Source organism: Salvelinus namaycush, chromosome 14, assembly GCF_016432855.1.
Source record: "Salvelinus namaycush isolate Seneca chromosome 14, SaNama_1.0, whole genome shotgun sequence".
Taxonomy (NCBI): Eukaryota; Metazoa; Chordata; class Actinopteri; order Salmoniformes; family Salmonidae; genus Salvelinus; species Salvelinus namaycush.
In genome coordinates, this window is record NC_052320.1 from 7,819,067 (window position 1) to 7,843,856 (window position 24,790).

Below are 24,790 nucleotides of genomic sequence, written 5' to 3' on the forward strand. Positions count from 1 at the left end.
TTGACCATGACCTATTATTTAGAAAACATATGTGTTATGGCTTTTCAACCTCAGCTCTCAATCCACGATATGGCAATCTATCTAATACAACTCAATAGTTCTTCAATAGAAGCTTCTCTAATGTCAAACATGTCAAGTGTGGTGTACTGCAAGGCAGCTCTCTAGGCCCTCTACTCTTTCCTATTTTTACCAATGACCTGCCACTGGCATTAAACAAAGCATGTGTGTCCATGTATGCTGATGACTCAACCATATACGCATCAGCAACCACAGCTAATGAAGTCACTGTAACCCATAAGAGTTTTGGAATGGGTGACCAGTGAAAAACTGGTCCTAAGCATCTCTAAATCTAAGAGCATTGCATTTGGTACAAATCATTCCCTAAGTTCTAGACCTTAGCTGAATCTGGTAATGAATGGTGTGGCTGTTGAACAGTTGAGGAGAATAAATTACTTTGTGTTACCTTAGATTGTAAACTGTCATGGTCAAAACATAGATTCAATGGTTGTAAAGATTGGGAGAGTTCTGTCTGCAATAAAGACATGCTCTGCTTTTTTGACACCATACTCCAAAAAGCAAGTCCTGCAGGCTCTAGTTTTATTTTATCTTGATTATTGTCCAGTCGTGTGGTCGAGTTCTGCAAGGAAAGACCTAGTTAAGCAGCAGCTGGCCCCGAACAGAGAGGCACGTCTTGCTCTTCCTTGTAATCAGAGGGCTGATATAAATGCTATGAATGCCAGTCTCTCTTGGCTAAGAGTTGAGGAGAGACTGACTACATCAATTCTACTTTCTATTAGAAACATTGTGTTGAAAATTCCAAATTGTTTGCATAGTCAACTTAAACAGGCTCTGACACAGACACTTATCCCACCAGGAATGCACCAGAGGTCTTTTCACAGTCCCAAATCCAAGAAAGCGTACAGTACTATATAGAGCCATTATTGCAAGGAATTCCCTTCCGTCTCATATTGCTCAAACAGCAAACCTGGTTTCAAAAAGCCGATAACGTAACAGCACATGGCACAACGCCTCTTCCCAATTTGACCTAAATAGTTTCTGTGTATGTATTGATATGTAGGCTACGTGTGTATTTTTAAAGATGTACCGGTATGTAGTTCTGTCCTCCAGTTGTTCTTGTCTATTAATGTTCTGTATTATGTCATGTATTGTGTGGACCCCAGGAAGAGCAGCTGCTGCTTTCACAACATCCAAATGGGGACCCTAATTAAATACCCCTCCAAAAAATATATAATATCGTGAGATATCAATAAATACTAAGAAATATCATGAGTGAGTGAACCTAGCCAGTCCACCGGAGTTGTCCTTTCTGGAGTGCATCGCAGAACAACAGATGAATTAGCTTGAATTGTGCTGAACAATATGATAACATATGCTGCAGAATAACATGACAAATGTCACGCTGCTGCTGCTACTCCATTGGAACACACAAGTTCTAAAATAGTTGTGTTTATTAACTGAAAAGAATCAATCCACCGTCAATGGAATACACAACATTTCTGAAGCAGGATTGACCCATGACTGGAGTTACATCATATGTCTTGGACTGATTCAAAATAAATGCCATGGGACACTTTCAAAGCCACTATCAAAAGCAGACATCACTTCCCCAAATCAATGGTACTCAGCTACTAATAACTTTAACACCTAAATAAATTGTCCAAAAGTGATAATACAATTCATGAAGATTGGATACGAACTTTCTGCTAGAAACAGATGTACCTAGACGTGCTACAGTAGAAACACATTATTAGCAAAGACTAAGGTAATAATTGCTTTTCATTATCATTTTAAAGTGATGTTCAGCAGTTGTCACCTCTATTTAGGTGATAAAATGATATTGGTCACCCTAATGGAGTTCCATGATTATCTCATGACAGTTTGTAATGTACTCGATGCATTTAAAGATCATTAAACAGTATACAATAAGTAGGGTCCTGTGTTTTGCACAGTCATGTGATATGCCTGGATTTTAACCTTCATCTAAAGCTTTTTCAAACTGTCCCCTTTTATTTCAGGTCAGATGGTCCAGCACCATCCTCAGGCAATTGCTTTCATTTTTGTTGTAATTCTCATTTCTAGATAACCCTTAAAATACAGGATAAAATCTTGCTATGGCACACGATTGCGCAAAACACAGGGCCCAAATGTGCGTCTGCTCTCTTCATCCACCTCAAACTCGACAGGTTCATCTCCGACACTGAGAAAGGTATTATAGTGTTTTTCTTCAACACCGCAAAGGTATTTCCTTGGGTTGTTTTTCTTTATGGTCGTACATTGTACAAAAACTTCTTATTTGGTGCCATTCCTGTTGGTGAAACCAACTGTAGCCATTCCTGACTTGATACTACACTTGATCTTAGGCAAAAGACAGAGAAATTATAACCATAGGCATTGCTGACATTGAACCACACCGTGAAGAAGTGAAACAACCAGAGCAACTCAGTTTGGATCAAAGCTAGTTAAACTGGGGGGGAATCAGATGACATCCGACTGGCAATGAAGCAGACATCAAATGAGACCTAAGGCTTTTCCAATTCTAACACAAATCAGATCATGAAAGTAGCACAATAAATGAAAAATGCCCAAGCAGGCTGTACTTACCAGGATTTCAGATACATACATTTCAGCGAGTTTAAAAAAAAAAAGAGGTAGAAAACGGGCAGAGACAGCAAGGGACTAGCTGGACTTTAAAAAAACACTCATTTCCATTGTCAGTTACAAAATGTATTAAAACGTTTTCAGTTGCCTTCCCTAAGGAATACAACCATGGTTCAGTTGACCAAGCAGAATGTCAAAATGCCAATGAGTTTAAAGGTATGCCTGTCGTTTAATTTCGCTCCTCTCCACCGAGTGATGTCCTGCTGGTTGGGGTTCTACTCATTGGGGTTGGGGTTGGCGTCATGGTACACAGACAGGTCAAAGGTTAGTACTTTGCTGATGACGCAATCTCCTTGCTGTGAAGGCAAAATGAAGGTGGGGGAGGTATGGAGTATGGACATTTCATGAGATTAAAAAATGTAGTTTTTGCAGCAGGGTTTTAGACACCTTGCCGATGTTGGTGTTGTCCAGAGCAGCATCAATCTCATCCAGGACGAAGAATGGGGCAGGCTTGTAGCTGTGTATGGCGAACAGCAGAGCCAGGGCGGCTACAGTCTTCTCCCCTCCAGACAGGTTGTCCATGGGTCTGAACCTCTTTCCAGGGGCCACACAGTTATAGTTGATCCCATCCAGGTAAGGCTCCTCAGGGTTCTCTGGCCCAAGGAAGGCCTGGGGGGTAGACAGATATTTAACCAACATGTACACAGAGGTGCAGCCAAATATCACAACATCCAAGAAGGAATAGTTGTCTCGCTCACAATTAAAAGCTGATGGTTTTATTTCTTTACAATAAAAGCATAACTTTTAGTCCCAATTTGTTTTACATTATTTTGAATAAGGTAAATGTAGTTTCTTGTGGGAACACAGTTAACCATGTAAAAGTCGGCCCCTGCCAAGGACACTCCATTTGACTCAACCCAATAGGACAAAACAATATGCTATCTGGTCATAGAGAGTGATACCTGGGCAGAGCTGTTGCGTGACAGGGCTTTGTAGATCTCATCGATGTTGGTGGATACAGCCTCAAAACAGGCGTTAAAGCGGTCAAACCTCTCCTTCTTGATCTGCTCAAACGCCTGCTTGGCCTTCTTGGCTCTCTTACGGGCCGCCTCAAACTCTGGAATACAGAATAGATCATCATCAACACATAATGCAATAATTATAAATTATTTCTTGTTTCAGTAACATTTCATACATTCAGTGAGAGGGATTAAGTTAGCCCATGTCTCCAGACTCAAGTGTAAGCCTGGGTTCTACATTTCTCAATTCATCCCCCTCCACCTGTCCCTGACAGACTCTAGTTTCTCCATGGCCTTCATGTTGGGTTCCACACCTTCCAACTAAACCCTGACCTCCTCCTCTCCCTCTTACCATCGCTGGTCTCCTGGAACTTGTCCCTGACAGACTCTAGTTTCTCCATGGCCTTCATGTTGGGTGCGCTGATCCTCTGCAGTATAGACTGCTGCTCGTTGAGCCGCTGCTGCAGTGTGTGCATCTCTCCTTTGATCTCATCCTCCGCCAGCGCGTCCTGAGAGAGTGCAGACGCAGACACACACACACACACACACACAAACACACACACATACAAATATGTTAGGTGACTCATATCCTCGGCTCACACTGCATTTCAAACTCACCTAAAACATCCCTATTGCTGGGTATTGAATGACTGAAACAGCTACAGTACACATAGATATAGAGTCTGAGTCTATGTGGAGAGAGAAACTATGTCCCAATTCTCCACACGTCTCCCAAAGAATCTACTTGCACACTCCCAGACACAGCCTTAGTATGCAGGGTTCAGGCATGTGTGTACTTCTTACCTTGAGGTCTTCAGACAGGATGCTGTAGTCTATCTCTATGAGAGCCTCTTTAGCCAGGACAGTACTGGACGTTCTGGACTGGTCTCCTGGAACTGACTGCTATTTGGGGCGGCAGGTAGCCTAGTGGTTAGAGCATTGGGCCAGTAACTGAAAGGTTGCTTGATCGAGTCCCCGTGCTGACAAGGTAAAAATCTGTTGTTCTGCCCCTGACCAAGGCAGTTAACCCACTGTTCCTAGGCTGTCATTGTAAATAAGAATTTGTTCTTAACTGTCTTGCCTAGTTAAATACAAATAAATATACTCCTCCTGCTGAGAGCTCCCATAGAGGGAAAGAGAACACCGTGAGGCAGTCAGGTTGGTTGGAAGGGAGAAGGAGTGAGAGAAAGAAAGCAGGAGAGAGAGCAAGAAAAATAAAGAGTGTGTTTAGTACCTCTCCCTGGCCGATGTCGTCCATGGTCCCAGAGCATAGCGGCAGTCTGATGTCCTGCATCTTACAGGCCTGCAGCAGGTTGTGGCGGTCGCTGCGTTTCTGCTCCAGCTTGGTCTCGATGGCCGTCACCTCTTTCTGCAGCTGGGTCAGCTCCCTGAGGGAATAATACACATTGCTCAAAAAATACTGCTGCAAACTACAAACACAAACATAAACACACACTGAAAAAAAATGGCAATGCTACAACTGTTCTTTTTTCTTAAAACACATAAATAAATCAATGTAGTAAGTCAAAAAATATGTGCCTTTTAGAAATGGGTGGAAAAAAGAGGATGAGGGTTTGGTTTGTGTGCGTGGGCGTGTCTAAACTTTGAGACTCACTTGTTGGCTCCTCCCAGTTTCTTACGTATCTCCTCCATCTGGTGGTTCTTGTCGTTGACCTCTGACTTCTTGGTGAGGTGCTGGTTCTTCAGGTCCTGCAGCTGGGCCATGGTCTCATCTATGGTCTTCATGTGGCGGTGCTCCTCCTGGGAAAGACAGACACAGGGAGAAAAGGGTTGAAAGCTCTTCCAATCTGACCAACAAAGAAAGAAATGACACATTTGATTGACTCCATCGGTCTTCAGGTTGCGTCCCGATTATCCACCCTTATTCTGAAGCGTGCACGTTTCCTCATCATGGATTTAAAAGCATTGGATTGGTGGATGGTGGTTGGCAGGAGTGTCAACCATTGTCAAATTCATGAGAGGGAGTGTGGCATTTCAGGAGAAGGGTGACGAATCAGGAAACAGATTTACAGTGCCTTCAGGACTTATTCCACAGTTTGTCGTGTTACAGCCTGAATTCAATATTGATTCAATAAACATTTTTGAAAATGTATTGAAAATGAAATCCAGAAATATATAATTTACATAAGTATTCACAAACAGACATATGACACAATAGATTTAGCTAATATTTCACACACTGAACTGAGGCTTTTTCTACAGCAGGATATTAGGATAGATGTGACATCAGTCAAAACACCTCAAAACAGACACGGTATCAAAAACAAGATAAAACTAGCTGTAACAAGCCACCTACGGTTCCCACATGGCAACTTTAGTCTTTGGTGCTAGCTATCTGACCATCCAGAATCACAACAACACACGGACTTCTGCCCAATTGGATCACATCGTTTTCGTGATCTAACCCGTCTATAAAATAACCCTTTTTGGTTTCAGGTAGAACCCTTTTGGGTTTCATGTAGAACCCTCTGTGGAAAGGGAACCAATAAGGGTTCTCCTATGGGGACAGCCAAAGAACCCTTTTAGGTTCTTTTTTTTCTGAGAGTACAGGCTAACAATTCACTGTGTTTTGTAGATCCCCATGACGAAAATGTTATTCTCTATGTTCACAGAGTTTTGAAGACGTGCGCTGCAAGTGTATCTGTCCACCCTACAGGAACATCACTGGACACATCTACAGCAGGAATGTCTCCCAGAAAGATTGGTGAGAAATGTTCTATCACATAAGCCCTATGCACATCATGCAGAATTCACAATCTGGTCTAACTCAGTCACTCAGCTTTGTTCGCTCCTGTTGTCTTCCACAGTACATTTAACTAGTTCTGCCAAGAAGCTGTGGATTTAAGGATCCCCCACTCACACAATTTGCTGATTGATGTCTTCATGGTTCAATGTAGTTCTGGAAAGAATGAATAAAAGTGTCAGGCTAACATCTTGGACTAACATAGAGGCAGTAGACTAATAATAAGAGACTAGTTATTTATAATGTGTGTACCTTTGTCTGCTCAGTAAGTGCCTCCATGTAGTGGAGCCCATGCCAGTGCCAGGCCATGATGTGGAGGCCTACTGTCTGCTGTGTGAGTGCAAGTATGAGGAACGCAGCAGCAACACCATCAAGGTACACCTGACCCTTTACAATGACACACAGAGTAGATTTCGACTGATATTACCTGGTCAAAAGTGACAAGTTTTAATGCTAAAGATACTATGGTGTAGGGAAGGAGTATGATATTCAACAAGTTACATCATTAGTAAAGGAACAGATTGACTGGCTATCCATACAGTAGACACTCCCCTCCGTGTTTATTTCTTTATTTATCATATGATACTACCACATCCTTCAGCCCTACTGACTTACTCTGCCTCTGAGTGCCAGAGAGGAAAAAGCACAGCTTCGCGACAGGCATGCTTGCAGCTTTACAACAACAGACCATTCAAAACATATGGCGCAAATTACTGGAGATACCTTTTTTCAATCTGTGCCGCATTTTATGTAATTTCACAAACCATGTCGCGGGCTGTTTTAAACTAATCCCGGGCCACTAATTATTGGTTTGATAACAAATAAACTTGTTCAGTCGTGTGTTTTAGATTATATTTTGCCCAATAAGAACTGAATGGTGAATAATGTATATTGTAAATTTGGAGTCAGTTTTATTGTAAATAAGAATAGATGTTTCTGAACACTTCTACATTAATGTGGATGCTACCATGATGACGGATAATCATGAATGAATCGTGAAAAATTATGATCATACCCCCAAAATCATGACGAAAGATCTTACATTATCCCTAAAGAAATGCTAACCTCTCACTGATACCAATAATACTTTTGGGAGGTATGATATTTGTGTGCTCTGTAACTCTCTCATTCATCCTTATTCACAATTCATTCATGATTATTCCTAACCATGGTAGCATCCACATTGATGTAGAAGTGTTCAGAAACATCTATTCTTATTTACAATAAAAGTGACTTCAAATGACAGAATACATTATTCACCATTCAGTTCTTATTGGGAAAAACATCATCCGAAACACAACCAAAACAAACTGTATATGCATCCAACAAGTTTGTAGTGTCACAAGCTTGATGTAGTCATTGCGTGCTAGGAATATGGGACCGAATACTAAACTTTTGACTATTTTAATACACTATAAGTGAATTTGTCCAAATACTTGACTTCTTTAAATGGGGGAGTAGACCCAAAAAGCACTTTCATTTCTAAGCAGTAAAATAATCCTGCAGCAACAGGATTTGAACCTTTAGTCCATAATGTGCTTGATCGGTGATTAAACTATTAGCTAGACAAAAGTAGGCTTCATCAAAGTGCAGTACTGTTAATATAACTGTGGGTTAGTGTGGGGTTTCAGTGAATTTATGTGGCGTAGGAAAATTCTCAGCAACAAAAGTGATCAAATTAAGATCCTGTATCTGTATGTATGAAAATAGCCTCAAATTAAAGGTGACATTCTGTATTGTTGCCTAATATTAAATATTTGATCTCAAATCCAAAATGCTGCAGAATAGAGACAAATGTAAAACATGTAGCTTCTTTGTCCATATAAATGAGAGAACCAGACTGAGACCATTGTTCAGAAATGCTAGTTTTTATTTAGGCCTTAATGTTCATGTTGTACATTACGTCTGGCTTACTGGTAACTGATGTTGTACATTACGTCTGGCTTACTGGTAACTGATGTTGTACATTACGTCTGGCTTACTGGTAACTGATGTTGTACATTACGTCTGGTTTACTGGTAACTGATGTTGTACATTACGTCTGGCTTACTGGTAACTGATGTTGTACATTACGTCTGGCTTACTGGTAACTGATGTTGTACATTACGTCTGGCTTACTGGTAACTGATGTTGTACATTACATCTGGCTTACTGGTAACTGATGTTGTACATTATGGCTGGTTTACTGGTAACTGATGTTGTACATTATGGCTGGTTTACTGGTAACTGATGTTGTACATTATGGCTGGTTTACTGGTAACTGATGTTGTACATTATGGCTGGTTTACTGGTAACTGATGTTGTACATTATGGCTGGTTTACTGGTAACTGATGTTGTACATTACGTCTGGCTTACTGGTAACTGATGTTGTACATTACGTCTGGCTTACTGGTAACTGATGTTGTACATTACATCTGGCTTACTGGTAACTGATGTTGTACATTATGGCTGGCTTACTGGTAACTGATGTTGTACATTATGGCTGGCTTACTGGTAACTGATGTTGTACATTACGTCTGGCTTACTGGTAACTGATGTTGTACATTATAGCTGGTTTACTGGTAACTGATGTTTTACATTATGGCTGGCTTACTGGTAACTGATGTTGTACATTACGTCTGGCTTACTGGTAACTGATGTTGTACATTATAGCTGGTTTACTGGTAACTGATGTTGTACATTATGGCTGGTTTACTGGTAACTGATGTTGTACATTATGGCTGGCTTACTGGTAACTGATGTTGTACATTATGGCTGGCTTACTGGTAACTGTAAGTGTAGTAGAAGGTTCCACTACTCAGACCGCAGGTTATGCTGTGACTGCCAGACTGGAGCTTAGTGGTGCAGGTTCCCAGGTGGTCATCGAAGTTGAGGTCCTTGTCCCAGATCTCAAACTTCAGGGAAGCACTGGAAGGCACATTCAGAAAGTTGAATACGGCACTCCAGGATGGGTTTTGAGTATCCTTGTGCCAGTCTGTCATGCCACCGGGTTCGCCACCACACCAAACCTTGACGTAGGGGTCAGGGTCTTATGGCTGCAGGGGCAGTATTGAGTAGCTTAGATGAAAAGGTGCCCAGAGTAAACTGCCTGCTCCTCAGTCCCAGTTGCTAATATATGCATATTATTAGTCTATTTGGATAGAAAACACTCTGAAGTTTCTAAAACTGTTTGAATGATGTCTGTGAGTATAACAGACCTCATATGGCAGGCAAAAACCTGAGAAAAAATCCAACCAGGAAGTGGGAAATCTGAGGTTTGTAGGTTTTCAACTCATCGCCTATCGAATACACAGTGGGATATGGGTCATTTTGCACTTCCTACAGCTTCCACTAGATGTCAACAGTCTTTAGAACCTTGTCTGATGCTTCTACTGTGAAGTGGGGCCGAAGGAGAGGGGATTGAGTACGGTCTACCATGACCTGAACATGCGCTGACCATACGCGTGGTCATGTGAGAGCGAGCTTTGTTCTATCGCATTTCTGAAGACAAAGGAATTCTCCGGTTGGAACATTATTGAAGATTTATGTTAAAAACATCCTACAGATTGATTCAATACATCGTTTGACATGTTTCTACTGACTGTTACGGAAGTTTTTGACATTTCGTCTGCTTTTAGTGAACGCGCTTCGTGACTTTGGATTTGTTTACCAAACGCGCTAACAAAAGTAGGTATTTGGACATAAATGGATGAATACTGTACACTGACATTACCGAACAAATCAAACATTTATTGTGGAACTGGGATTTCTGGGAGTGCATTCTGATGAAGATCATCAAAGGTAAGTGAATATTTATAATGTTATTTCTGACTTCTGTTGACTGCACAATATGGCGGGTACCTGTATGGCTTGATTGGGCTCTGAGCGCCGACCTCAGATTATTGCATGGTTTGCTTTTTACGTAAAGCATTTTTGAAATCTGACACAGCGGTTGCATTAAGGAGAGGTGGATCTAAAATTCCATGTATAACTCTTGATCTTTGATCAACGTTTATTATGAGTATTTCTGGAAATTAATGTGGCTCTCTTCAAAATCACCAGATGTTTTTGGAACTACTGAACATAACGCGCCAATGTATACTGAGATTTTTGGATATAAATGATCCGTGGGGCGACGCACAATTGGCATAGCGTCGTCCGGGTTAGGGAGGGTTTGGCCGGTAGGGAGGGTTTGGCCGGTAGGGATATCCTTGTCTCAGTATGTAAAAATGTAATAAAATGTATGCACTCTACTGTAAGTCGCTCTGGATAAGAGCGTCTGCTAAATGACTAAAATGTAAATGTAAATAAATATAAATATAAACTTTACTGAACAAAACATACATGTATTGTGTAACATGATGTCCTATGAGTGTCATCTGATGAAGATCATCAAAGGTTAGTGATTAATTTTATCTCTATTTCTGCATTTTATGACTCCTGTCTTTGGCTGGAAAAATGGCTGTGTTTTTCTGTGACTAGGTGCTGACCTAACATAATCGTTTGTGGTGCTTTCGCTGTAAATCCTTTTTGAAATCGAACACTGTGGTGGGATTAACAACAAGATTACCATTTAAAATTATATAAAATACTTGTATGTTTGAGGAATTTTAATTATGAGATTTCTGTTGTTTGAATTTAGCGTCCTGCACTTTCACTGGCTGTTGTCATATCGATCCCGTTAACGGGATTGCAGCCCTAAGAAGTGTTAATATAACTGTGGGTTAGTGTGGGGTTTCAGTGAATTTATGTGGCGTAGGAAAATTCGCAGCAACAAAAGTGATAAAATTAAGATCCTGTATCTGTATGTATGAAAATACCCTCAAATAAAAGGTGACATTCTGTATTGTTGCCTAATATTAAATATTTGATCTCAAATCCAAAATGCTGCAGAATAGAGACAAATGTAAAACATGTAGCTTCTTTGTCCAAATAAATGAGAGAACCAGACTGAGACCATTGTTCAGAAATGCAAGTTTTTATTTAGGCCTTAATGTTCATCTGTAAAATTCATTACAATTTCATTAAGGTATGTGATGGCCTAATGTTGTACATTATGGCTGGTTTACTGGTAAATTATGTTCTACATTATGGCTGGCTTACTGGTAACTGTAAGTGTAGTAGAAGGTTCCACTACTCAGACCGCAGGTTATGCTGTGACTGCCAGACTGGAGCTTAGTGGTGCAGGTTCCCAGGTGGTCATCGAAGTTGAGGTCCTTGTCCCAGATCTCAAACTTCAGGGAAGCACTGGAAGGCACATTCAGAAAGTTGAATACGGCACTCCAGGATGGGTTTTGAGTATCCTTGTGCCAGTCTGTCATGCCACCGGATTCGCCACCACACCAAACCTTGACGTAGGGGTCAGGGTAATTACCAGCAGGGTCCCCTCGAAGGCCGTTGGCATGAAGGCCGGACACCCTGACATTTGCACCATGGACGCCAACCAGCATATAGAGAAACAGCAGTCCCAGAGAGAGGGAGGCCATGGCTTTCAACAGGGGAAAGAACACTAGGAGAGGGAAAAAATAGAAGGCAGGGTTTCAAAGACATTTGCATGTTAACAGGATGACAAAATATAGCCTAGTCAAGCCACACGTGAGTCGGAAAGAACCTGAGTCAAAAACACTAACAGTCTTCAGAGAAGAGGAGATACAACACTAACAGTCTTCAGAGAAGAGGAGATACAACACTAACAGTCTTCACAGAGAAGAGGAGATACAACACTAACAGTCTTCAGGGAAGAGGAGATACAACACTAACAGTCTTCAGAGAAGAGGAGATACAACACTAACAGTCTTCAGAGAGAAGAGGAGATACAACACTAACAGTCTTCAGAGAAGAGGAGATACAACACTAACAGTCTTCAGAGAGAAGTGGAGATACAACACTAACAGTCTTCAGAGAAGAGGAGATACAACACTAACAGTCTTCACAGAGAAGAGGAGATACAACACTAACAGTCTTCACAGAGAAGAGGAGATACAACACTAACAGTCTTCAGAGAAGAGGAGATACAACACTAACAGTCTTCACATAGAAGAGGAGATACAACACTAACAGTCTTCACAGAGAAGAGGAGATACAACACTAACAGTCTTCAGAGAAGAGGAGATACAACACTAACAGTCTTCACAGAGAAGAGGAGATACAACACTAACAGTCATCAGAGAAGAGGAGATACAACACTAACAGCCTTCACAGAGAAGAGGAGATACAACACTAACAGCCTTCACAGAGAAGAGGAGATACAACATTAACAGTCTTCACAGAGAAGAGGAGATACAACACTAACAGTCTTCAGGGAAGAGGAGATACAACACTAACAGTCTTCAGGGAAGAGGATATACAACACTAACAGTCTTCACAGAGAAGAAGAGATACAACACTAACAGTCTTCACAGAGAAGAGGAGAAGAGGAAATACAACACTAACAGTCTTCACAGAGAAGAGGAGATACAACACTAACAGTCTTCACAGAGAAGAGGAGATACAACACTAACAGTCTTCAGAGAAGAGTAGATACAACACTAACAGTCTTCACAGAGAAGAGGAGATACAACACTAACAGTCTTCAGAGAAGAGGAGATGCAACACTAACAGTCTTCACAGAGAAGAGGAGATACAACACTAACAGTTTTCAGAGAAGAGGAGATGCAACACTAACAGTCTTCACAGAGAAGAGGAGATACAACACTAACAGTCTTCAGAGAAGAGGAGATACAACACTAACAGTCTGCAGAGAAGAGGAGATACAACACTAACAGTCTTCACAGAGAAGAGTAGATACAACACTAACAGTCTGCAGAGAAGAGGAGATACAACACTAACAGTCTTCACAGAGAAGAGGAGATACAACACTAACAGTCTTCAGAGAAGAGGAGATACAACACTAACAGTCTTCAGAGAAGAGGAGATACAACACTAACAGTCTTCACAGAGAAGAGGAGATACAACACTAACAGCCTTCACAGAGAAGAGGAGATACAACACTAACAGTCTTCACAGAGAAGAGGAGATACAACACTAACAGCCTTCACAGAGAAGAGGAGATACAACACTAACAGTCTTCAGAGAGAATGAAAAAAATACAAATTATTTCCAAAAAAGTGAGGAAGGACAAACATTGTTAATTGTCAAGGAAATAATGTTGTTAGTGGTACAATATGCAGAATGCTATGCTGTACATGTGTTACAGGACTCATATAAACGATATAAAGATGAGACCGGAGTAGATCTTACCTGTGCTAAGTAGAGTCTGTAGACGATGCTCTGTATCTCAGGGGAACCAAGCACTGATGTTTTTTCCTGTGCCCATTCGCTGTTTATAAATACTTCATCGGGCTTCTCCAATTCACCCCCAACATACAGTATGCCCCCAGTGCACCCATACAGGTGGTCTGTTCTCAGGGATTCCTCAACCAATGAGAGCACATGGAGGCAGAAACACCTACAGTACAGGTGTTCAATTTTAACCTTTAATGCTGATTATATGATGGCCAGACTTTTAACCAATAAGGCAATACCAAGTCGCATATTTTGTCGAACAGAACTTGGCATCATCTCAGGGTTGTTGGCATCATCTCACTTACCACCTGCCCTTGAGTCACTAAACCCCCAACCTGCTCCAAGCGCTGCTCTGCGCCACGTGCAGCACAGGGTCAGCCACAGAGCAGCACCTGTGGAGCAGGTTAAGGGTTAAGTGGTCTCCTCAAGGCCCCACTGAGTTGGTGGCACCTGTTTTCAACAAACATCATCACTGTATAATGTTTATATAAACTTCTATTCTGTTGTGTATTCGACAATGAACAAAAAAACAAACGCAACCTGTAAAGTGTTGGTCAAATGTTTCATTTGGTGAAATAAAATATCCCAGAAATGTTCCATATGCTTATTTCTCTCAAATTTTATTCACAAATTTGTTTACATCCCTGTTAGTGAGCATTTCTCCTTTGCCAAGACAATCCATCCACCTGACAGGTGTGGCATATTAAACAGCATGATCATTACACAGGTGCACCTTGTGCTGTGGACATTAAAATGCCACTCTAAATGTGCAGTTTTGTCACACAGCTCAATGCCACAGATATTTTGAGGGAGCATGCAATTGGCACGCTGACTGCAGGAATGTCCACCAGTGCAGTTGCCAGAGAATTTAATGTTCATTTCTCTACCATATGCTGCCTCCAATGCAGTTTTAGAGAATTTGACAGTACCTCCAACTGGCCTCACAACCACAGACCACGTGTACATTTTCTGGCAACAGCTCTGGTGGACGTTCCTGCAGTCAGCATGCCAATTGCACACCCCCTCAAAACTTGAGACATCTCTGGCATTGTGTTGTGTGACAAAACTGCACATTCGTTTTTAGAGGGGCCTTTTTTCCAACAGTTTTGAAGGAGTTCCAACATGCTGAGCACTCGTTGGCTGCTTTTTCTTCACTCTGCGGTCCAACTCATCCCAAACCATCTCAATTAAATTGAGGTCGAACAAGGCGCACCTGTGTAATGATCATGCATTTTAATTAGCTTCTTCATATGCCATACTTGTCAGGTGGATGTATTATCTTGGCAAAGGAGAAATGCTCACTAACAGAGATGTAAACAAATTTGTGCCCAAAATTTGAGAGAAATGTGCTTTTGTGCATATGGAGAATTTCTGTAATCTTATATTTAAGCTTGAAACATGGGACTAACATTTTACATGTTGCGTTTATATTTCTGTTCAGTGTATAAATAAAAAATAATATATGAAATATCCCTCTCCTCCAACAGACACATCTCAACATAAACATCAGGCCTTCATGAAATTGCTGCAAAGAAACCACTACTAAAGGACACCAATAATAAGAAGAGACTTGCTTGGGCCAAGAAACACGAGCAATGAACATTAGAATGGTGTAAATCTGTTCTTTGGTCTGATGAGTCCAAATTTGAGATTTTTGGTTCCAACCGCCATGTCTTTGTGAGACGCAGAGTAAGTGAACGGATGATCTCCGCCAGTGTGGTTCCCGCCATGAAGCATGGAGGAGGAGGTGTGATGATGAGGGGGTGCTTTGCTGGTGACACTGTCTGTGATTTATTTAGAATTTAACCAGCATGGCTACCACAGCATTCTGCAGCGATACGCCATCCCATCTGGTTTGTGCTTAGTGGGACTATCATTTGTTGTTCAACAGGACAATGACCCAACAAACCTCCAGGCTGTGTAAGGGCTATTTGACCAAGGAGAGTGATGGAGTGCTGCATCAGATGACCTGGCCTCCACAATCACCCGACCTCAACTCAATTGAGATGGTTTGGGATGAGTTGGACAGCAGAGTGAAGGAAAAGCAGCCAACTAGTGCTCAGCGTGTTGGAACTCCTTCAAAACTGTTGGAAAAGCATTCCAGGTGAAGCTGGTTGAGAGAATGCCAAGAGTGTGCAAAGCTGTCATCAAGGCAAAGGGTTGCTACTTTGAAGAATCTCAAATCTAAAATATATTTTGTAGAAAATAGTAAAAATAAAGAAAAACCCTTGAATTAGTAGGTGTGTCCAGACTTTTGATTGGTACTGTACATAGTGAGTCACCCAGTCCATATCTCCCAGCCCTAAGCAGAAGGCACCTGTTTTCGACAAATATCATAATTTATCATCAATTTATACATTAACATCTATTCCATACTTCAGTTTTTCATTAAAAAAATGTCCATTATTTTTTACATACAAGACTATGTATGTCTGTATTTGCAAATAACCTGAATAGTAATATTATTTATGATATAATTTTTTTTTTTTATAATATATGAAATATCCCTCTCCTTCTGCTTTTTAGATACATCCTTCCTTTCCTGTCTTTGTACCCCTGCATGTTTTACTTGTCAAATGTTTGCCTTTGCATGTCAGAAAGCAGCCAAAGGCTTTGTCTGCTAAACTTGAATCCAAGCTACATTTATTTTCCATCATCCCCAGGTGACGATCATCATCTACCTGTCAGTGGTGGGCTCTCTGCTACTCTACATGTTGTTCCTGCTGCTGGTTGAACCTCTCATCCGTAAACATGACCCCTACATCCAACCCCTTCACAATGAGGACGACTCTGAGGTATATAAACAGATATACACACCACACAGAGGAAACAAACTCATCTTACCCATCAATTAAGTTTCTAGTTGCTTTCAAGGTGCATTTTGTTTCTTGTACCCCTCTTACTGGGATTAGTAGATATGTGGTTGTCCTACCAAGCTATCTTAAGATGAATGCACTAACTGTATGTCACTCTGGATAAGAACGTCTGCTAAATGATTAAAATGTAACCTCAGCAAAAAAAGAAACGTCCCTTTTTCAGGACCCTGTCTTTCAAAGATAATTTGTAAAAATCCAAATAACTTCACAGATCTTCATTATAAAGGGTTTAAACACTGTTTCCCATGCTTGTTCAATGAACTGTAAACAATTAATGAACATGCACCAGTGGAACAGTCGTTAAGACACTAACAGCTTACAGACGGTAGGCAATTAAGGTCACAGTTATGAAAACCTAGGACAATAAAGAGGCCTTTCTACTGACTCTGAAAAACACCAAAAGAAAGATGACCAGGGTCCCTGCTCATCTGCGTCAACGGGCCTTAGGCATGCTGCAAGAAGATATGAGGACTGCAGATGTGGCCAAGGCAATAAATTGCAATGTTTGTATTGTGAGACGCCTAAGACAGCGCTACAGGGAGACAGGACGGACAGCTGATTGTCCTCGTAGTGGCACACCACGTGTAACAACACCTGCACAGGATCGGTACATCCGAACATCACACTTGCGGGACAGGTACAGGATGGCAACAACATCTGCCCGAGTTACACCAGGAATGCAAAATCCCTCCATCAGTGCTCATGTAAGAGGGTTATATTGGTGATTCCCCTTGCCACTTTATTGTTAAGCCAATGGGTTTTTGGTTTTAGTTTTGTCTTGCCTTCACCTACTCAACATGGCATCTTATTGGCTGGTTTGCGTAGCTTGCTTACGAGGGAGGATGTTTCAGTCAGAATCATCCCAGTGAACAAGCACCAAACCAGCGGTAAGTTGTTGGTCGCAAAGCACTCTACGTCAAAAGTGATTTTTATACTCCCAAGTGATGATTTAAATGTACAATTTATATCAATTTGTTTGTAAATGTTATTCGAACATCACACGTAAGATGCAGCGTTTTTTGGTGAATATTTGTTGTGCATTTTGTTGTAGAGAATTCCCGCTAATATTATTTAGCAACTTACTGTGTCTGGTGGGGGGGTTTGTATATTTTTGTACAGTGCGTGAGTGCAGAGTTGGATGGTGAGCCGTGCATTGCATGACGTGCCATTTTTTGCTGTTTCTATCAGAATAAAGCTCCATGACTGGTGCTACAAGTTGGAGTTTGTGTCGATGATTGATTGTACACAACGCAAGAAGAGTACTGTTACACTCAGACTGTCCGCAATAGGCTGAGAGAGGCTGAACTGAGGGCTTGTAGGTCTGTTGTAAGGCAGGTCCTCACCAGACATCACCGGCAACAACGTCGCCTATGGGCACAAACCTACCGTCGCTGGACCAGACAGGACTGGCAAAAAGTGCTCTTCACTGACGATTCGCGGTTTTGTCTCGCCATGGGTGATGGTCGGATTTGCGTTTATCGTCGAAGGAATGAGCGTTACACCGAGGCCTGTACTCTGGAGCGGGATCGATTTGGAGGTGGAGGGTCCATCATGGTCTGGGGCGGTGTGTCATAGCATCATCGGACTGAGCTTGTTGTCATTGCAGGCAATCTCAAAGCTGTGCGTTACAGGGATGAAATCCTCATGGGTTACCCTTCCTGCAGGCTCATCCTAACATGACCCTCCATCTTGACAATGCCACCACCCATACTGCTCGTTCTGTGCGTGATTTCCTGCAAGACAGGAATGTCAGTGTTCTGCCATGGCCAGCAAAGAGCCCGGATCTCAATCTCACGTCTGGGACCTGTTGGATCGGAGGGTGAGGGCTAGGGCCATTCCCCCCAGAAAGGTCTGGGAACTTGCAGGTGCTTTGGTTGAAGAGTGGGGTAACATCTCACAGCAAGAACTGGCAAATCTGGTGCAGTCCAAGAGGAGGAGATCCACTGCAGTACTTAATGCAGCTGGTGGCCACACCAGATACTGAGTGTTACTTGGGATTTTGACCCCCCCTTTGATCAGGGACACATTATTCCATTTCTGTTAGTCACATGCCTGTGGAACTTGTTCAGTTTATGTCTCAGTTGTTGAATCATGTTATGGTCTTACAAATATTTATAAAAAATATGAGCTACTGAGGATGGTAGCTGACTCTATAGCCACACCTATCTGTCATATCTTTAATCTGAGCCTAGAGGAAAGTCTTTGTCCTCAGGCCTGGAGGGAAGCCAAAGTCCTTCCGCTACCCAAGAGTGGTTAAGCAGCCTTTACTGGTTCTAACAGCAGACCTATCAGCTTACTGCCAGCTCTGAGCAAACTGTTGGGAAAAAATGTTTTTGACCAAATACAATGCTATTTCTCTGTAAACAAATTAACAACAGACTTTCAGCATGCTTATAGAGATGGGCACTCAACATGTACTGCACTGACACAAATGACTGATGATTGGTTGAAAGAAATTGATAAGATTGTAGGAGCTGTACTGTTATACACTGCTCAAAAAAATAAAGGGAACACTTAAACAACACAATGTAACTCCAAGTCAATCACACTTCTGTGAAATCAAACTGTCCACTTAGGAAGCAACACTGATTGACAATAAATTTCACATGCTGTTGTGCAAATGGAATAGACAACAGGTGGAAATTATAGGCAATTAGCAAGACACCCCCAATAAAGGAGTGGTTCTGCAGGTGGTGACCACAGACCACTTCTCAGTTCCTATGCTTCCTGGCTGATGTTTTGGTCACTTTTGAATGCTGGCGGTGCTTTCACTCTAGTGGTAACATGAGACGGAGTCTACAACCCACACAAGTGGCTCAGGTAGTGCAGCTCATCCAGGATGGCACATCAATGCGAGCTGTGGCAAGAAGGTTTGCTGTGTCTGTCAGCGTAGTGTCCAGAGCATTGAGGCGCTACCAGGAGACAGGCCAGTACATCAGGAGACGTGGAGGAGGCCGTAGGAGGGCACAACCCAGCAGCAGGACCGCTACCTCCGCCTTTGTGCAAGAAGGAGCAGGAGGAGCACTGCCAGAGCCCTGCAAAATGACCTCCAGCAGGCCACAAATGTGTCTGCTCAAACGGTCAGAAACAGACTCCATGAGGGTGGTATGAGGGCCCGACGTCCACAGATGGGGGTTGTGCTTACAGCCCAACACCGTGCAGGACGTTTGGCATTTGCCAGAGAACACCAAGATTGGCAAATTCGCCACTGGCGCCCTGTGCTCTTCACAGATGAAAGCAGGTTCACACTGAGCACATGTGACAGTCTGGAGACACCGTGGAGAACGTTCTGCTGCCTGCAACATCCTCCAGCATGACCGGTTTGGCGGTGGGTCAGTCATGGTGTGGGGTGGCATTTCTTTGGGGGGCCGCACAGCCCTCCATGGGCTCGCCAGAGGTAGCCTGACTGCCATTAGGTACCGAGATGAGATCCTCAGACCCCTTGTGAGACCATATGCTGGTGCGGTTGGCCCTGGGTTCCTCCTAATGCAAGACAATGCTAGACCTCATGTGGCTGGAGTGTGTCAGCAGTTCCTGCAAGAGGAAGGCATTGATGCTATGGACTGGCCCGCCCGTTCCCCAGACCTGAATCCAATTGAGCACATCATGTCTCGCTCCATCCACCAACGCCACGTTGCACCACAGACTGTCCAGGAGTTGGCGGATGCTTTAGTCCAGGTCTGGGAGGAGATCCCTCAGGAGACCATCCGCCACCTCATCAGGAGCATGCCCAGGCGTTGTAGGGAGGTCATACAGGCACATGGAGGCCACACACACTACTGAGCCTCATTTTGACTTGTTTTAAGGACATTACATCAAAGTTGGATCAGCCTGTAGTGTGTTTTCCACTTTAATTTTGAGTGTGACTCCAAATCCAGACCTCCATGGGTTGATAAATTTAATTTCCATTGATAATTTTTGTGTGATTTTGTTGTCAGCACATTCAACTATGTAAAGAAAAAAGTATTTAATAAGAATAGTTCATTCATTCAGATCTAGGATGTGTTATTTTAGTGTTCCCTTTATTTTTGAGCAGTGTATTTCAGTGCAGCCTTTGACATTATTGACCATGACCTATTATTGAGAAAACATATGTGTTATGGCTTTTCAACCTCAGCTCTCAATCCACAATATGGCAATCTATCTAATAGAACTCAATAGTTCTTCAATAGAAGCTTCTCTAATGTCAAACATGTCAAGTGTGGTGTACTGCAAGGCAGCTCTCTAGGCCCTCTACTCTTTCCTATTTTTACCAATGACCTGCCACTGGCATTAAACAAAGCATGTGTGTCCATGTATGCTGATGACTCAACCATATACGCATCAGCAACCACAGCTAATGAAGTCACTGTAACCCATAAGAGTTTTGGAATGGGTGACCAGTGAAAAACTGGTCCTAAGCATCTCTAAAACTAAGAGCATTGCATTTGGTACAAATCATTCCCTCAGTTCTAGACCTTAGCTGAATCTGGTAATGAATGATGTGGCTGTTGAACAAGTTGTAAAGATGGGGAGAGGTCTGTCCATAATAAAGACATTTTTTGACACCAAACTCCAAAAAGCAAGTATTGCAGGCTCTAGTTTTATTTTATCTTGATTATTGTCCATTCGTGTGGTCGAGTTCTGCAAGGAAAGACCTAGTTAAGCAGCAGCTGGCCCCGAACAGAGCGGCACGTCTTGCTCTTCCTTGTAATCAGAGGGCTGATATAAATGCTATGAATGCCAGTCTCTCTTGGCTAAGAGTTGAGGAGAGACTGACTACATCAATTCTACTTTCTATTAGAAACATTGTGTTGAAAATTCCAAATTGTTTGCATAGTCAACTTAAACAGGCTCTGACACAGACACTTACCCCACCAGGAATGCACCAGAGGTCTTTTCACAGTCCCAAATCCAAGAAAGCGTACAGTACTATATAGAGCCATTATTGCATGGAATTCCCTTCCGTCTCATATTGCTCAAATGAACAGCAAACCTGGTTTCAAAAAGCCGTAACAGCACATGGCACAACGCCTCTTCCCAATTTGACCTAAATAGTTTCTGTGTATGTATTGATATGTAGGCTAAGTGTGTATTTTTAAAGATGTATGTAGTTCTGTCCTCCAGTTGTTGTTGTCTATTAATGTTCTGTATTATGTCATGTATTGTGTGGACCCCAGGAAGAACAGCTGCTGCTTTCACAACATCCAAATGGGGACCCTAATTAAATACCCCTCCAAAAATATATAATATCGTGAGATATCAATAAATACTAAGAAATATCATGAGTGAGTGAACCTAGCCAGTCCACCGGAGTTGTCCTTTCTGGAGTGCATCGCAGAACAACAGATGAATTAGCTTGAATTGTGCTGAACAATATGATAACATATGCTGCAGAATAACATGACAAATGTCATGCTGCTGCTGCTACTCAATTGGAACACACAAGTTCTAAAATAGTTGTGTTTATTAACTGAAAAGAATCAATCCACTGTCAATGGAATAGACAACATTTCTGAAGCAGGATTGACCCATAACTGGAGTTACATCATATGTCTTGGACTGATTCAAAATAAATGCCATGGGACACTTTCAAAGCCACTATCAAAAGCAGACATCACTTCCCCAAATCAATGGTACTCAGCTACTAATAACTTTAACACCTAAATAAATTGTCCAAAAGTGATAATACAATTCATGAAGATTGGATACGAACTTTCTGCTAGAAACAGATGTACCTAGACGTGCTACAGTAGAAACACATTATTAGCAAAGACTAAGGTAATAATTGCTTTTCATTATCATTTTAAAGTGATGTTCAACAGTTGTCACCTCTATTTAGGTGATAAAATGATATTGGTCACCCTAATGGAGTTCCATGATTATCTCATGACAGTTTGTAATGTACTCGATGCATTTAAAGATCACTAAACAGTATTCAATAAGTAGGGTCCTGTGTTTTGCACAGTCATGGGACATGCCTGGATTTTAACCTTCATCTAAAGCTTTTTCAAACTGTCCCCTTTTATTTCAGGTCAGATGGTCCAGCACCATCCTCAGACAATTGCTTTCATTTTTGTTGTAATTCTCATTTCTAGATAACCCTTAAAATACAGGATAAAATCTTGCTATGGCACATAATTGCGCAAAACACAGGGCCCAAATGTGCGTCTGCTCTCTTCATCCACCTCAAACTCGACAGGTTCTCCATCTCCGACACTGAGAAAGGTATTATAGTGTTTTTCTTCAACACCGCAAAGGTATTTCCTTGGGTTGTTTTTCTTTATGGTCGTACATTGTACAAAAACTTCTTATTTGGTGCCATTCCTGTTGGTGAAACCAACTGTAGCCATTCCTGACTTGATACTACACTTGATCTTAGGCAAAAGACAAGAGAAATTATAACCATAGGCATTGCTGACATTGAACCACATCGTGAAGAAGTGAAACAACCAGAGCAACTCAGTTTGGATCAAAGCTAGTTAAACTGGGGGGGAATCAGATGACATCCGACTGGCAATGAAGCAGACATCAAATGAGACCTAAGGCTTTTCCAATTCTAACACAAATCAGATAATGTAGGTTAGTAGCACAATAAATGAAAAATGCCCAAGCAGGCTGTACTTACCAGGATTTCAGATACATACATTTCAGTGAGTTTTTTTTTAAAGAGGTAGAAAACGGGCAGAGACAGCAAGGGACTAGCTGGACTTTAAAAAAACACTCATTTCCATTGTCAGTTACTGTTAATGGGATTTATCTGTTAATTTAATGATTAGAATATTCCACCCTGAAACATATAATTGTATGGAATTGATTAGAATGTATAAAATCATAATCAATAAATGTGTAGTCCTAGTCAGAATTAGGGTAAAACAATATAGCTAATGTTTATGTCTTTATGGTATTTTAAACACAGACTGTCTGAGCAAAATTCGGCGCCGACCTGACTAGAGATTTGGGAGAGGATACCTTCTGTTAGTGTGAATGTGTGTGCGTAGCAGGACATTGTGTGCTAATGTTAGTGTGAATATGTGTGCGTATGGTTGTGTGAATGTGTGTGAGTGAGAAAGAAGCCAGTATAAAATGAATTGTTTTGTATTCTTGACTTTAGAACGTTCCCGTGAATAAACCTTACTGACTATCTTAGCTGGGCCTCCGTCTGTTTCATTTCAATCAGTATCTTACAAATCCTGATCTAGCAGACTGAGTAGTTTGATTGAATTGGTTTATGAACATTGAGAACATAATTCTCTTAACAGTTACAAAATGTTTTAAAACGTTTTCAGTTGCCTGCCCTAAGGAATACAACCATGGTTCAGTTGACCAAGCAGAATGTCAAAATGCCAATGAGTTAAAAGGTATGCCTGTCGTTTAATTTCGCTCCTCTCCTCCGAGTGATGTCCTGCTGGTTGGGGTTCTACTCATTGGGGTTGGGGTTGGCGTCATGGTACACAGACAGGTCAAAGGTTAGTACTTTGCTGATGACGCAATCTCCTTGCTGTGGAGGGGAAAGAGTGGTGCTGTCAGTTTTGCCATTATTTCATAGAAAACAGCTAGCACACAACTACATTTTATTATCTAACATGTGAGAGAAAATGTAAAGACAGTCTTATGGAAAGTATTTCTTTTTATGCGAAAGTATTAAAAGGATTTATGGATAGGTGTGTTGCATCTTATGTTTATGCGGTGCTTGTGTGTGAGCATACCTCTGGATAGACCCCGATGAGCGAGTCAGCCTTGGTGTAGAACTCTTCCTTCAGAGAGATCACTATAGCCTGAGTATTCACTGACTGGTCCTTAATGTAGTTGGCCACCTGCAGGGTCACATATTTAGAGAGTTAGGACGTTGAGGTTTCTGCATTATGATGCATTTATATTACCTACATTCCATGGCAGCCATGTTAGCTCCCCACGGGCAATATTGACCAAAAGCAGTTCACTAAATAATAAAGCAATGATAAGTACAATATTCAAAATTCTCGTCATGAATGGATAAATGGAACGCTCGAATGTGCCAACATGGCATCCATTCTTAAAGTTGGCCCAACTCTCTAAATATATGGCTCTGGTCACAAATATGGATGGACAACACATTAGACATGACAATAACATGAGGCTCGTTTGAGATGGCATCCTACTTCCAACCTATCCCCTTTATACACTAAGAATACGTGCTCTTTCCATAACACACTGACCAGGTGAATCCAGATGCTAGGATCCCTTATTGTTTTCACTTGTTGAGGTAAGTGAGAACACACTGTGTATG

At 41.7% G+C, this 24,790-nt stretch overlaps 1 protein-coding gene across 2 annotated transcripts in view; it reads right to left on the reverse strand.

The window, feature by feature from the left end:
* Positions 1 to 2,874: 2,874 nt before the first annotated feature.
* The window catches only part of LOC120059085 (structural maintenance of chromosomes protein 1A-like), a 39,371-nt gene continuing 17,455 nt past the window's right edge, over positions 2,875 to 24,790 (reverse strand). Inside the window, exons 22-23 of one of the 2 annotated variants that reach the window (XM_039007878.1) lie at positions 24,231 to 24,338; positions 2,875 to 2,975 (exon numbers count right to left, since the gene is read on the reverse strand). In XM_039007878.1, the coding sequence (XP_038863806.1) occupies positions 2,895 to 2,975; positions 24,231 to 24,338 (189 nt within the window). In that variant the 3' untranslated portion in view covers positions 2,875 to 2,894. Of the gene's footprint in view, positions 2,976 to 23,418; positions 24,023 to 24,230; positions 24,339 to 24,790 lie in introns of those variants that run through there. The other variant, XM_039007877.1, reaches the window with a different exon arrangement.